Source organism: Neodiprion pinetum, chromosome 2, assembly GCF_021155775.2.
Source record: "Neodiprion pinetum isolate iyNeoPine1 chromosome 2, iyNeoPine1.2, whole genome shotgun sequence".
Classification (NCBI taxonomy): Eukaryota; Metazoa; Arthropoda; class Insecta; order Hymenoptera; family Diprionidae; genus Neodiprion; species Neodiprion pinetum.
Window position 1 is genome coordinate 40931745 of NC_060233.1, and position 14813 is coordinate 40946557.

At 38.6% G+C, this 14813-nt stretch overlaps 3 protein-coding genes across 9 annotated transcripts; all 3 read right to left on the bottom strand.

The window, feature by feature from the left end:
• Positions 1-567: 567 nt before the first annotated feature.
• On the bottom strand, positions 568-3436 carry LOC124212528 (uncharacterized). The gene is made up of 5 exons (XM_046612653.2): positions 3350-3436; positions 1848-1984; positions 1389-1700; positions 1076-1198; positions 568-951 (listed from the first exon to the last, which is right to left on the bottom strand). The coding sequence occupies exons 2-5, from the start codon at positions 1962-1964 to the stop codon at positions 874-876; spliced, it is 630 nt and encodes a 209-aa protein (XP_046468609.1). The 5' UTR covers positions 1965-1984; positions 3350-3436; the 3' UTR covers positions 568-873.
• A 1331-nt stretch (positions 3437-4767) lies between these two features.
• Positions 4768-9700, bottom strand: sing (MARVEL domain-containing protein sing). Of its 6 annotated transcripts, none has more exons than XM_046612655.2 (6): positions 8288-9700; positions 7144-7425; positions 6134-6309; positions 5600-5782; positions 5375-5515; positions 4768-5268 (listed from the first exon to the last, which is right to left on the bottom strand). In XM_046612655.2, exons 3-6 carry the CDS (start codon positions 6284-6286, stop codon positions 5191-5193), a joined length of 555 nt encoding a protein of 184 aa, XP_046468611.1. In that variant the 5' UTR covers positions 6287-6309; positions 7144-7425; positions 8288-9700; the 3' UTR covers positions 4768-5190. The 6 variants fall into 6 exon arrangements, with proteins under 6 accessions (XP_046468611.1, XP_068989333.1, XP_068989332.1 ...); XM_069133232.1 differs by lacking the exons at positions 7144-7425; positions 8288-9700 and adding exons at positions 6462-6695; positions 6907-7134; XM_069133231.1 differs by lacking the exons at positions 7144-7425; positions 8288-9700 and adding exons at positions 6462-6717; positions 6907-7134.
• A 98-nt stretch (positions 9701-9798) lies between these two features.
• On the bottom strand, positions 9799-14697 carry LOC124212530 (uncharacterized). 2 transcript variants are annotated; one of them, XM_046612660.1, is made up of 5 exons: positions 14542-14697; positions 11620-11757; positions 10948-11136; positions 10663-10782; positions 9799-10543 (listed from the first exon to the last, which is right to left on the bottom strand). In XM_046612660.1, the coding sequence occupies exons 2-5, from the start codon at positions 11731-11733 to the stop codon at positions 10469-10471; spliced, it is 498 nt and encodes a 165-aa protein (XP_046468616.1). In that variant the 5' UTR covers positions 11734-11757; positions 14542-14697; the 3' UTR covers positions 9799-10468. The 2 variants fall into 2 exon arrangements, with proteins under 2 accessions (XP_046468616.1, XP_046468617.1); XM_046612661.2 differs by lacking the exon at positions 14542-14697 and adding an exon at positions 14421-14515.
• Positions 14698-14813: the final 116 nt, after the last annotated feature.

Below are 14813 nucleotides of genomic sequence, written 5' to 3' on the forward strand. Positions count from 1 at the left end.
GGCAGGGTCAATTACGTTGGCAATGCACTGAACATCACATAACTCAACCATACAAAATTTCAACGAGTTTGTAGCCAATCAGCAATGACGCAGTGAGTTGATTCTGCATTGTCAATGCAAGCGACTTCGCCGAAAAATCAACCCTGTCTAAATCAGTGTTCCCATGTGTATATCAGGTGTAATTTCAACACTTGTGATGTTTATTTATTTTCCACTTTTCTCGATCTGCATATGAAATATCTTGAATCAGCGATATAGTTATTCAAACATTATTATTAAAAAAATTTCCTCGAAGAAAAATATTAAAAAGAAATTGCCCCAAAAATTCGTCTCCCACAATTTTGAAGACTAAGATTGCCGATTTTTTTTACATATTCGGAGGTCGGTTACGAACAATTAACAATTGGCGAAGGTATTTTACGCAGCCCGAAGACTGAGAATGAGAATATTCTTTTTTCTTCGCATAGCATTTTCTCTTATATAACTCTTCATTCAAGCGACTCGTCACTTGGCACATACAAGAGTACAGTTCTTTAATCCAATGTTTGCTATCCAAATACATGTAATTTGTCTGTTTCCCTAATATTCCGTACAAAAATTATCAATTGTATAAACAACGAACGCAGTAATGTCATAAGTTTCCACTTTTATTTCAACTTATTCCAACTAAGTACACGCATCTTAAATCTATTTCCTAGTTAACGTATGTTCTGGGTAATAAATCTCGACAAATTACAATTAAAAAGAAATAATTTTGGGTCTCGAATTTGAATGAATATCAATATTACGAATATATAGGTATCGGTAGAAATCAATTAAAAGTTCTCTGAATTGCAAATCCACCGCAAGTCCATGAATTAGATTTTGGCCGCATTACTTAACTTGTCTGCAAAGCAACAGAGTTAAACCAAAGCTCAAGAGATACAGCATGGCGATGGCCATAATCATCATCTAAAAACAGAAATTAGAGAACATTACCGTCAAGAAGAAGCTGGTGTATATTTGACACGTTTATGAGAGACTCGTTACAACCGTTAGTAGATTGTCAAGTTGGAGAATCCAACGTAGAACTTACCGATAAATACAACATCATCATGCGATTCATGTAGTATTCAATTCCCACATCCTCAATTTGCGCAAAAAGGACCGATGAGGCTATAAAATGTGACGCGAAACCGGTTGACTGATAAACCACCTCCTGAAACAATGAATTCTGATTAAATCAATCATGCATTCAGTATACTTCACTAAATTTCTTCTTCGTTTTATTTTAGTTTTAGTTCATTCCTTGAGAATCCCAAGGTTCATAAGAAATGACTAATTGCAGGACTCTTCGTGTTGTGATGATATTCAATACAACAATAATTTAGGATCCTTCTTAAACTTACGCTAACGAGTGTATTTCGTGTTATTGTCCCAGTCAGTAGAGATGCTGCGTACCAAACGAGAAAGATGTATGTAGCAATGACGAAGAAAGTTGTAATTGCAATTACTAAAATCCGACCACTCAGTTGATCTACCGTTACACGATCGTATTCTGCGGAGGAGAATCGACTCGTGAACTTTAATATCGAGCTCAAAACCCCGGTGCGCCTATCCGAAATTTTTTTGAAAAGCCCCACGCCACTGGCGAATAACAACTCTGCAAAGTTGAGCTTCATGTCCCACAAAGCCATCCCAACGCAAATGATACCTAGTATCTAAAAACAAACAACCATTTGAACACATAACGTCACCTAATATTATTCGACGCAACAATAATTGACTGTGTTCAATCTCAATCGTAGTTTAGCAAATCCAACAGTGACTCAGTTTAATTTAGACCGTTAAAACCAAAGAATACTGACCAATTGAGCAAAAGTGAATGATGCTGATAACATTCTTAACCTTCGCGCAGAGCCCAAAATGATCATCGGAGTGTCCATCGACTCCTTTGAAACCATTGACAGTTCACGGGCAGTCATCGCGTCTTCCAAACGAACACCTGAAAGTTAAATTTTAATCTTCTTACACTATTGACAAAAAATGAGAATGCAGAACGTACGGTTTTAAGTAATAATTATGTGCTCATTATTCCATTATATAAAAGATTACAACTTAAGCATTCCTTTCCACAGCTGTTAAATTCATTTTCCTCACAAATTTCTACTAGCACAAATTCACTATCATGAACGATGAAAAACGTGTAGTACGTATTTCGGACATCCATTGCTTCAATAGTACGTAAAAATATACAATGTAAGTGTACATAACAAGATTAAAGTTCTGTTCCGAGTCTGCAGCAGAGTATGGCGACAATTTTTCAAGCATCGGAAGTTTAGAAAGCGGTACAATCGTGATTAATAAGCCGCGGTTGAATTTATAAAAACTTGTACTTTGGGGTTTCCATATGAAATGCCATGCGACCAATTTAAATTGGTGCATTTATTACTCTTTTGATGGTTAATTGTTTGAAAATATAAATAAACAAAGCTTTGAACCACAATGACGTTTCTGTGGTATCTATCACGAGCTTATTAGGGTCAATAATGAAGGGGTCTTCTGATGAATTAGAAATATGACATTAACTCGGAAACATTTTAAGCAGGGTATGAAACCGCATCTTTTTCTGTTCAACTTGCTTTTCGTACGCATCTAATTATATAGTGTGAATCACGGTTAATCCCGCTTTTAATCCACTCATATCAATCCGAAGCAATATTATCGGTATAATTGAAATATATTCAGCATCTAACGAAAGTTTTAGGCATAAAAAACTGACTATTTATTAAAATTAAAAACACAAAATATTTTCAACAGTTAGTTGAGAAGCTGTCATATCCAGCATAATGTTTATCAAGAATTGACTTCCGCTAGGTGAATCACGCAGTTTGATAATAGAAATTTTTCCTCAGACTGTCAGCATCGCGAGTATCATATAGCATATAATAAAATTGATAATCACGTAGGCATATTAGAGACGTGATGAAAATTTTCAAAATCATATTCTCCCAAGGTACAAACTATGAAATAATTACAAATCACGTGTGAATTGCACACTGAGCTTGATCAAATTAACGACCGTTCAACGAGTTTAATAAAACCCTTCGTAAAAAATGGCACCAGTAGTGAAAAAAAACATTTAAATCAAGCGAATGTTATAAAACCATGCTTCGCTTATAGTTTTATGAGACTCAGGAAGGCCAATGTTTGGACTCTTCTATAGTAAAGATTGAACAGTTTTCAATATACTGGTTTAAAGTAGCAAATATAATTTCAACGGTTTGTCCTTTACTCCTAATTCGAAAAGGTACCGTTTCCGCTTTTGGAGAAACACAAATACGTATCATAAACTGGGATTCTTACTTACTTTTGTATGGCCAATCTGAATCAACTGAAGTTATAACGAGAAATTAAACGTCCTGTATTCTACGTAAATGGCTCTGAATACTGATCCAAAGATCTGTCACCGTCCTTTAAAAAGCGTCATTGCCTCAGATAAATGTATTCATGCCAGCCAATGAGAATTAAACGGATATATATATATATATCGCTATCCTTTTACGAAAGATAAGGAAAAAGCGCTTCAGATTACATATCCCTTATTTGGTGAAAAGGATAATGGAATTTTCAAATCACTGGTGCATGGGTTTATAAGACATTGGTTATTCATGCGTCCGGAAAATATTGTTATACTTTCTCTCATTCAATTTACCTAAAATCCCAGGCTACATGTATAGCCACTATTTTCTGCTAATTCTCTAATATATAGCTTTGAGCGCAATCCCAGTTCGTATCAGCAAAATAAGCCCAAGCTCTGTAAAATTTGGCAGTAATCTCGCTGTTGATAATAATCGCTGATTTACACTAGATTATATGTGACGACAAAAACAAACACACTCATCATTATTTCTTCCACTTTCTTCCAATTTCTTAAAATGCACACGTGCCGTTTTCTCAGACTATTCTCCGAACACGCAGAACAATTTTGGACAGTTTCAAGACAGTATTTGTAAGTTGACACGATATATTCCCACGTGATACTTTATAAAGACTCTTTGTCTGAAAACGATCTGTAAAGATTGTAATCGAATCGATACTTTTCAAACTTACAGCCTCGTTACAACAGGTATACTAAACTTGCGATTCTCTCGATCACTTTCACCCTCTGCTCTTGTGGTTGAACCAATGGCTACTTCTACTGTTTTTTCAGTTTGAAACGGTGGCAGAGTGAAGATCCTGGAGTCATCTCGTCGTCGCAGCCCTTCTCTAACAACGTCACCAGATAAATATTCAGGCTACACGTTGAAGAGCTCAACAATATTTCTGAATCGTTGTGCACAGTCCCGTTATACAAGTTAAGAAGGAACTGGACGCAGAGATCTAGACCCTGTGGAATGTCAGGCACTGAGATTCTAGACCCTTATAATTTTCCTTTGACGACGGTATGCTTTTCTATACCTGAATAAACCCTCGCACGGCAGGGATCGAGGTTCCAGACCCTCTCAACGGTATCTAAAAAATGTTGTTCTTCCAGTTTTTGGATGCAGGGTCCACCGCCCCTGACTTATGTCTTGGGTACCGCAAGGTAAAAAAGCGTCTACTCATATCTCTACGTACCTGTTTCGAAGAGGGTAAGTATCCGTAATGGTCTGTTTGAAAGTATGAGCAAAATGACGCGATACATTGATCTCAGAACCTGATTGATACATCCTGTTTGAACGGAAAACCCAAATCGAAGAGTTCGTACACGTCAACACCGAGTACGTACTTATTAAAACTCTTTATTGTTTGGTAAAATTATCAATACAAGGAGAAACGATGTTGGAATCATGCGATTTGATCGTGGTTTTCAATCATTGAAATTACCAGACTGACGACACAAATTAACGTTCCACTGGTAGAGGAGGAAAAGGAATAAATATTATACATACTTCCTCCATGGATCAAACGTCGCAATGATTCTCATAAACTTGATAAATTGCATCCTTTAGGAATGATTAAGACGTAGTTATTTCTATAATACATTATATGTTAATTTCCTGATTTTCGAGTGCGGACTACTCGCCAAAGCTCAAAAGAATCTCATTCTCGTGACTAGATATAATACGAGAGCTCGATTACCGTTTACGTATTAATAATTTATGTCCAGGCATGATTTCACGTAAGTGTAATTGGAAAAATTTGTTACCGCTGAAATCAGGCTCCTCGCTACCAACTACCAGTGTAGTGTTTGTACGAATAGTAGGCATCCACACCGTGCAGGACGCCGACTACCCCGCAAAGCATCTGTAAGAGTAGTTAAATTTCAAATAAACGAGCGAAATAACCGCAGAAGTAAATTTTTATTTATTTTTTTCAATCGACTTCCGAATAAATTTGCCGATAAACTTACGTAGGCGGCGCTCATTGCTGGATAGACGTCAAATCCAGGTGTGAGGAGATATTGTCCCCAGAGGAACATCTTGGTAGCAAATGCCAAGTACGAGGCTGAGCTCAAGTAGAGAAAGGATGCGAGGGCGTTAAACATCAGCTCCTGAAATATCGGACAAACTGACAAGTTATTAATCAGCCCTTATTTCGACGGGGACGTTTTGCGGAAAATTCATTTTTCACTTACGAAGAGGGACGAGCGTATCAGTCTGTACGATTTTTCGGACACGATGTAACAGGCCAGAAGTACCGCCGAGTTCAGAAAGCAGGCGGAACAAGTCGTCAAGGCACTTTCGTACGCCGAACCAATTGTCGCACTGTACCTCAGGCCGTAATTAATCAACAAATATTGTATCAAGCTGCTGATCACCTGAAACAAGAATATCGTTATACGGTTTCAGTAACGCCAAAGAATGCAACAAATTTCCGGACAGATACTGGAATCGATATCCTATACAAATTCCCTGGCAGAAATTTCTTTAACTTTTTGAGAATACACTGTATAGTTTTCCTTATCTTTTCTTGCAGCAATTTACAAAAATACGAGATCGGGAATCTCGGGAGAAATGACGATTTTTAACAAAAAATTCAATATTCATCGAGACGCGGGCCGCGTAATTACAAAAATCTGCAGGGCTTCACATTCATCGAAATCAGCGTATCGCGAAAAAATTCTACAATTCAAAGTGTGCAATTTTATGGTGTGTCAGATAAAACTTACCGCCTCGGCCACTTTCACCATGCCCGGTAAAGTCTTCAAGAATTCGATGTGTATGCATGTGCAGCATCGGCAAAAGCAACAAGCGACACCCCCGGCTCCGTGAGTTCCCGTCGACGCCATCCTGATCGTCGGTCCAGCTGCACCCCCGCCCATGGTTCACAGTTCCGTCCCGCAGTCTGTTAATTAAACAGCACGATGCTTAAACGTCGCATCCTGTGAATGTACATAAACATGCACTTGCGGATGCATGCGTGTGTGTATAAGTTTGCGTTCGTCGTATCGTCATTATGCTCCACCTTCTTATATTCTTATATTCTTATCAACTTACGTTCTTTCTTTGAGTGCGCAATGGGCGTGTGTGCGAAAGTGCCGGCGGTAAGTCAAGGATTTCACAAAAACGCAAGCGCAAACTGCGCAATATTTTCGGTGAATATTGTCGAACAGCGCTCTTGAGCTGCAGACTCTCGACTCAAAAGTCGGGATCGTTAACCCCTGGAGCAACAGTTTATTTCTGTCCGTAAATTGTTATCGCGACACTTGAAGTCACCAATGCTCTGCGATTCTTTCGAAAAAATTGCGTGTAGCTGCTAACAATAAGATTACTTGATTTATCAAACCGGGGTTCCTCTACATTCTATCCTATACGAAATCGATGACAAACGGATCAGCGGTTCTTACAACGGATATCGATCCACGTGCAACCGATCAATTTCAGAACCATCGGCGTGAATCGGATCGTTTCTTATGGATTATAATCAAGCAGAGAACATTACCTATAGATTGTTTTACGCCACGGCAATGCAGCTGTACCTAAATTCCCTGCACGTGAGTCAGAAAGAAATATGAAGAGTCCGATTGGTACTTCCGGAAAGCACGAGTTCCCAGGAATCTGTTTATCGAGTGATACGATGAATTTGGAAATGGAAATTTTAATGGAACGACAGGAAGAGATCCCTCGGGACGAATGTTCACTGTTAAGAGTTCGCTACAGACTGTAGAAGATTCTGTACCCGCAATGCATGAACGGCGCCCCCCGCGTGGTACGAGACCTCAGAGGGTCGTTGTCTATTTTCGGCACGCGCCACAGGAAATTATGGCGGATCGACGATGCAGATGCCTATGGAGAAAAAGTGTCAACGGAATGTCGTCGGCACGTAGGTACGCGAAGGCTATTAATTGCCCACCGTTTTCATTTCGAATCGCACCATGAAGAGAGGGTGAAGTCTTCGCACGTGTCATATTGAATCGCATGTGGATGGATGAAATTCATTGTTTTTTCTCTTCCATCCGATCTGTAATTCAGACGGTATATTATAAGAGTTATGCAAAATGAATACATTAAATTAAGCTGACATTGTAATATGTGTATATTTATTATAACATCGTTGTAGCGAAATTCGCTTGACATAGTTTGCTAGCTCTCATTTGGTAACACGATGTACAATTTTTTAATATATTAAATGTTTGCACAGATTTAAAAATTTGATTCACAAATCTTCAGACTTATCGTTCAGCTCGTCACTGTCTGTGAATTTGGTTATTTCGGCTCGTGACAACTATCACTGTGAGTAATTGAAATAACTTTCTTAACAAAAGACTTTACTGTCTGATGTCCAATGGTATTCTGATTTCTGTCGATCGACATTTCTGGATGGATGAAAATAAAAGGTATTTTAGCAGAAATCAGCAGAATTCAGCTCAAGACAATTCGCCTATTCGCCATTTTGAATTTTCAAATTTTGTTTTCAGATTCATAATCAGCGACCCAAGAAACCCCTCTGTACCAAATTTTATCTTAATCCGTTTGGTGGATTTGATGGACCCCTGAAAGGGTTGAATACGGAAGTATATTATGTGTAAAAGTATTCCATCAAAAATCCATAATGATCTGACCCTTTCTTCTGACTGTAAAAAAAAATTGTAACTAGTAAAATTCAAAAAATGACAAAGCGAACGCTGGCCCATTTTGGGTCTAGGCTTAAAAATTTTTATGTCTAATAATATCTGGAATTTTGAGATATTTTCCAATCGATCTGGAATGCCTCACATGCTTGCATGTTCTACATCTATTTATATCTCTAGTATGCACTCACAGGCTGAACCCATGTAAATACTAATAAGGCAAATTAAATTGAATTAAATTGAATTACTTACTTGCGTTAATCACTTAAAATGAACGACAAAAAAAAAAGAACTTTCGTATTATCGAAGGCAACAGGTAGCCACGATTGTGGCGATGAATATAGCAATTAACTGCGGAAGCCGTGACAAGAAAAAAAAGTCCATTGAGGATGAAGACTAATATTACTGGACAGCGTTAAAATAAATCCCACATTTTTTAACGGTTTTCGCGTTATTAGTTCTTTTCCTGGACCCCGTTACGAAAGAGCGACGCATTTCCGAAATTCAAACCCTTTCCGTTAATTAGTTTATTTCTTTAGTCTGCTCGGTCGGTAAAGGTAGGACTACTACATGGCCTTAATCGTGACCGATTCTAATTCGGATTTAACTGAAACGCAATTTTTATCCCAAGGGATGATGATATATACAATATAAATTTAAATCGACAAACAGTCTATTCTGAACATCTAACACCGAACGCTTATTTTGTTACTTTTGTTTCATACAATCGTGCGTCGTTAATTCACGAACAGCTACTACTCGTTTTTTAGAATGTAAAAATATCAAAAAATTGTAATAATTCTTATTTCTCTGTGCGCGCAACAGGAAGCAAATAAAAACTGTCGGTAGAATCAACGTACAAGCGGATCTAAATCTATATTTCGCGCGAACACTGTATGATGCGAACCAACGTTAGGATAATTGAACGTTAGGACAAGTCAAGTCGTGGTTCAGAGAATCGTGGTTCTACTGTAATTGGACCAAATGCCGCAACAATGTGCGACGAAGTGGTTAATAGGTGAATTTCAATTGGCCAGACTCAAACTATTGAGGCCTTAAACGATTAAATAATTAATTGATTGATTGAGTTTTATATCTACGCCATAATATAACCATCGCGAAAACTAATGTATAAAGTTACACATATGGAAGTACACACAGTGACAATGATTCGTCGACGGCTGCTTTTTCGGCCGATTCTATTACGTTCTCGGTTACGTTGCCCGTTTGAATTTTGTGATGTTGGATTCTGTTATGCTTACGAAGATCGAGTCTCTTTCACGGCCTTCAATCTCTCTGGAAGGTAGCAGGTAGTTGTGGGGCCGGTCGTTCAATACCGGAATTCCTCAGGGCTCTGTTCTCGGTCCCTTTCCGACCGTTCTCTACGTTGGAGATAGATATATCACATTGCCTTGAGCCTGAAGTCTCCCATCTGGCATTTGCGGATGATCTTGAAATTTGTGATCTTCAAAAACTGCCGATCACATTGTGACTTTGACCGCAAAGAATTACCTCAAAATCAATGTCACTAAACATTGACTTACCACTTATCACTGTTCTGTTAAACAATAGCTGCTATATAATGCTGCATCGTCAGTTTTGTTACTATTCTTTAACATACAACAAAGTGTACATAAATAAATTCTATCTATCTATCCATCTCTTTCTCTCTATAGTACCAAGTAGCCAAGTGTTAATTGAATACGTATTAATTGCTCGATCAATAATAGAAGATTGAACAGGTGACTGAGTACAAAGGTAGATTTCATTTGCATGTTACCACTTTTTATTTGTACGATGATGGGAGAAAATTTTAGATCGTAGGAACGTTTAGAAAAATAAAAATATAACATATTCGTATGAACAATGGTAACGATGATACTTGTATACAAATGCGGTAACACGTGAGTATGGTACCTTTTTTTTTTCTTGGCAGGATTTCTTGACACTGGTTTCTCCCGATTATAGCTGTTAGTTGTAAACTATATAAGAGACAATATTGCAGCGACAAAGAGAAGTGAGAATAGTATTGTTAGACATCGACCATTACTACAGGGTTATTATAAAAGTAGAAAGCTTATCGTTATACTTTAAATATTGACAATAAATTTACCTTAAAAATATCTCAAAAATACACCGACAAAAATCTACTACATATATATTGATCTAAAAATTTTTAGCATTCTTTCCCGAACCGACACTTCAAGATCTATCTATGTATTACGCTTCTTAAGTTATACAATGCATACCTCAGCAATGATTAATTTTTCTTCTCTTTTTACGCATTTGTCATACGATGACAACGATGATAAAACAGTCTTCGCTTGCGCCTGATAGTCGCTATTCTGCATCCCTCACAGCTTTGGTAACGACTGTGTCTTAAGTGCGAACTGACGCTTCTTTAAGCGTCGAATCCCGTACGATCTTCGGCTTTTAAATACCTCTGTAGGATCTCAGAGCTAGTATAGTACTCATAAGGTATAGCGCCGCATTGACTAGTCCTATGATCTAAAAAAAATAACTACTCGTTATTTTCAATACTTTCGATGTACTTTTCCGATAGAAATCTGTAAGTAGTACTTTGATTGGATATAGGAGTATTACTTGCTTCATTTAGGTAAACTCACCGATGCTGCCAAAATGGCATCATAATTATGAGGGCGATAACGGGTTTTGGTAATGTCTACGAGAAGGTTGAGAGATGCTGCAAGGAGCAATCCAAATCCGATCGAATGATAGATCACCTCCTGAATTTGTAAATTACAAAATTAATGCAAGTATGTAAAGTTTTATTGTACAGTAGAATGATCGATTTCCTTGATTATAATTTCAAGGAATAAGGACAGTAAACAAATTCCATTAATTCCAGCTGGAGATTTGATTCTATATGATCCTATCTTGGACAAACTTACGTAGATAGTTTTTGATATTATCGAGCCGGTTGACAAGGATGCGAGGCAAGATATCAGAAGAATGAAAGATGCGATCATGAAAGTCGTCGTCATGAGAAGGAAAAATATCCTGGGCGTTGATGCCAGCGCTTCGGCATAGTGAGTGTCGTGATCGTGTCCCATGATCCCAACGCAGACGATACCCAGCGCCTGAAAGTGAGAGCGTGAACTTGAGGTGAGCTCATTTGCCGCCATGGCCTAAGAGTTTCTCAAAAACTTATGCCATCGCCATGTATGGCGGACCCAACCTCGATCCACTATTTTTGGGTGCTGAATCCATAGGATTAGCTTGTGTGTAACCATTGAAAGTGAATCAGCAAAAGGATGTCAGCTCTTTCAAAATCGTGTATGGTATTGTAATATTTCACACATGATCTATTTAGATCAGAAGAAGCTTTTGGTAAAGAAAACTTTTCACGTAACAGTCTGATTATGAGCTAACGACGCTTATTGCGGTTCCTTATCGAGAACCGCTTACTGAATGCAACAACCCACTTCCTTAGTAGTTGTTCCACGTTAGTAGGAAACCGACGATCATTATACACCACTCGCGAGGAAGTTTTAAAACTTGTTACTTTGCGAAGTTATTCCGCGCTGTGAATAATTTATTCATTAATATGCCGGAGTACTTACAACTTCAAGAAATTTCAGTATTCCAGGAAAAGTTCTTAAGTAGCTAGTGTTTAGGATGATCGTCGAGCCACTGGTGGTGGTTGTGGTTGTTCGTATGGTGACGGAGTGAGACATGATATCGAGTTATCACAGGGAACCCTGAAATAAAATAAAAATGTTCAAACGATCGTCGGGTAGAAATCTCATGTTGAGACGAAAAGCATAATATGCGGCGATTTTGTTTTTCATAAAAGCCGACGAATCTGATCAGCATGTATGCCGATCCTTCCAGGTTCAAATACTCATAAATCTTCCATAAGTACATATCTACGTTGCATAAGTAACGCAGTTATGAATCGCAGTACCTCTTGACGGGCAAGAGCACCGCGTTCAAATTTCGTAAACATTACGTATTTTGATTCTATACTCAGTTCTACTCTCGTCTCACGCATGCTAAAGATATTTTCACGAGTTCACCGATCCTCTGCAAAAAAAAAAAAAAGACCGATCAACGAGTAAGACGAATTCTTATGTCACAGAGGTTGGACTCCTCAAAGCAATGTGAAGCTGAAACTAGCAGCTAGAATCAGCAGCCAAACGTACTAAACTTTTTGAAAATAGAAAAATGCAGATCAGTTTGATCCTCATAATTCTGTAAAATTATCAGGGGTTCAAGGTGTTTCACAAAATTTTGATTTTCGGAATTCATTACCTCGTTCGAATGAACATTGGAACGTTTGGCTGTTAATTCTGGCTGCTAGCTTCAGACTCATTAAAGCATTTAGAATTATGACCGTTTATGCTTTATCTGCTCCATTTCTCTGCTCGTTGCTTTCCAGCTAACTAAGCTTTCGCTCTTCTTCGGAGTCATTACTCGATTCCCTTAATCCGTTACACACACGCAGCAACCGCACGTATCCTCTCGTATTCTTTCACCCACTGTGTGAGACAATGACTCATGCGCCAGAAGTGGCACTGACGTAGACGCAAATTATTTTCGCCTCTTGATACAACGCGAATCTATTGATACGGTTGTGCATACTGCACCCGAAATAAAGTCGTGAAAAAAATATTGTGCAGCCAATTTTCGAACATTAAAATAGACGCGTTTTTATCATGATTGAATTTGAATAAAAAATTATCACCGAGAATCGTTTAGTGGCGTTGAGGCGAGAAAGGCATCGTTATGTCATCGTCAAGTGTAACAATGAACACGGGCTGCTTTGGCTGACTAATCGCTGTTCTTCTCCGAATCTCTCTGATAGAAAAAAGGATGAACCTCCGTTGGAATTTGATAACGAATTTATTAATTCACCGATGACATCAGTGTATCGTGTGTCTTTGATATTAGCTCAGTCAAGCTTGCTAAATGGCAGTATATTACTTGTCGCGATACGGCCAACTGTGTCATTTGATTGTCGAATTTTACTAGAATCAAATTCACGATATGACTCCGAATATGTCCAAAGCTACCATGCGTCTTCGGCGGAATTGCACACTGAAACTTGAATCGGCCACGTCAGTTCATTTGGACGAAAACGAACATCCGGACGGGTATCGATACCTCCCATAGCAGGAGTGTACAATTCGAATATCAAATCTCTTCTTATTCTGGCCTCTGCTATCGTTGCGTCCATGGGCCTTATGGAAATCGGGACGAGGTCGGACTTCCGAGGTGCGACCTACTTCGGCTGTTGCTTCTGAGCGTCCTCCTTCAAACCGAAATAGAGTTGACTCCATTTCGGTATAGATAGAACTTGTTATTCTAATACTTTGCAATAGTTTGAAACAGTTAATATTGCAAAATTTTATCGAACGTCTTGCGCCGAACGGCAACGCGCCTATGTTTGTACTATAAATTTGCAATCTACCTACACGATTGACGCCGTTATTATAGTACTATCCAGTGGCAATGAAGTGAGAATATGGGATGCATCTGTGATCAGTCTGTCATCATCGATCCAGTTTAGGGCTTGGACAGTTTACCAGTTTTAATTGTCATTAAATGTAAACAACTCAGTAAAGATATAAAGTTCTAAGTACAGATCCTAATTAGCGGAACGGTAGTGACAAGTGAATAATGCAGACGGTAATATAAACAACGAGGTTCGGTGGTTTGATTAATCATGCATGGATGAAGAACCGGAAGCTAACTTCAACCACTTGGATGATGTCCTGGGAGAAATTTTCACCCGGAAAACTTTACGATACTTGATATTAATGACGAAATGAGTGATCGGGATGAGTTTGGTTATCTTCAGAATTAGCGTTTCCTTGTATTTGTGATAAGATAAACGACTCGACCGACCGTGGCAAGAGAAAAATTCGTATATATCTGATGTAGAATTCCCATGACGAATGAATTTGATTGATACCCGACAGTCAAAGTGAAACTTTGGCAGCCTGTAACTGTCCAAGAAGATCAGCTGTAACGATAACTTGAATGAAATTTCTTCACTGGACTTGTACAAATATGAAAACATTCAGCCAACTGAGCGAAATAAGGAAAATCAGACTGAGGATGGCATTTGAATTTATCGATACTGAAGGTGCAGTATTATTTAATCCTAACAAAAAGCAAGGAACGCAGTGACAGTTATACCGTTTATTTGTAGCAGCAGTAAACGCAATATCGATTCGCGGGAAAATTCAAACGCGCACACAAATTATTAATTTCACCTACGGAGAATTCACTTTTACAACGCATTATGTCGGATGCTTTATCATTCCCCTTTGCGCGATGCCTTTAACATATAACGGTCTTAACGCGTCCGGTCTACCGGCTTCTGATTATACTGCGTCAATGTTGTAATTATACATACGGTTAAACGAGGAGATAAGAGACTCGTACCGCAGGAAAAACAATCGTCGATAAGTCAAAATTGCGAAGAGAAAAGTAGATGCACCGCAGTAGGATTGATAAACGTTTTCGAAGTAACTAACCTGAGACAGGTGACTGGAAATCGGAGTTATGTTACGTTCTCAGCGTCTCGCGAATGACTGAAATCGACGCCTAACGTCCCCGCCAAGCCCGGTACACGTCACACATGACGTCACGCATTCGAAAGAGTCGAGTAAATGCAGCTAGCAGCAGGTATGCATTCGATCGGTCTTTCTTTACGCAGCCAACGGGCACGCCTGTCATGCGTAGTAAGTTGAGAATCCGACGATTCGATAATCCGTCATCGAGTATGGAACGGGTGTTTACAGAGGCT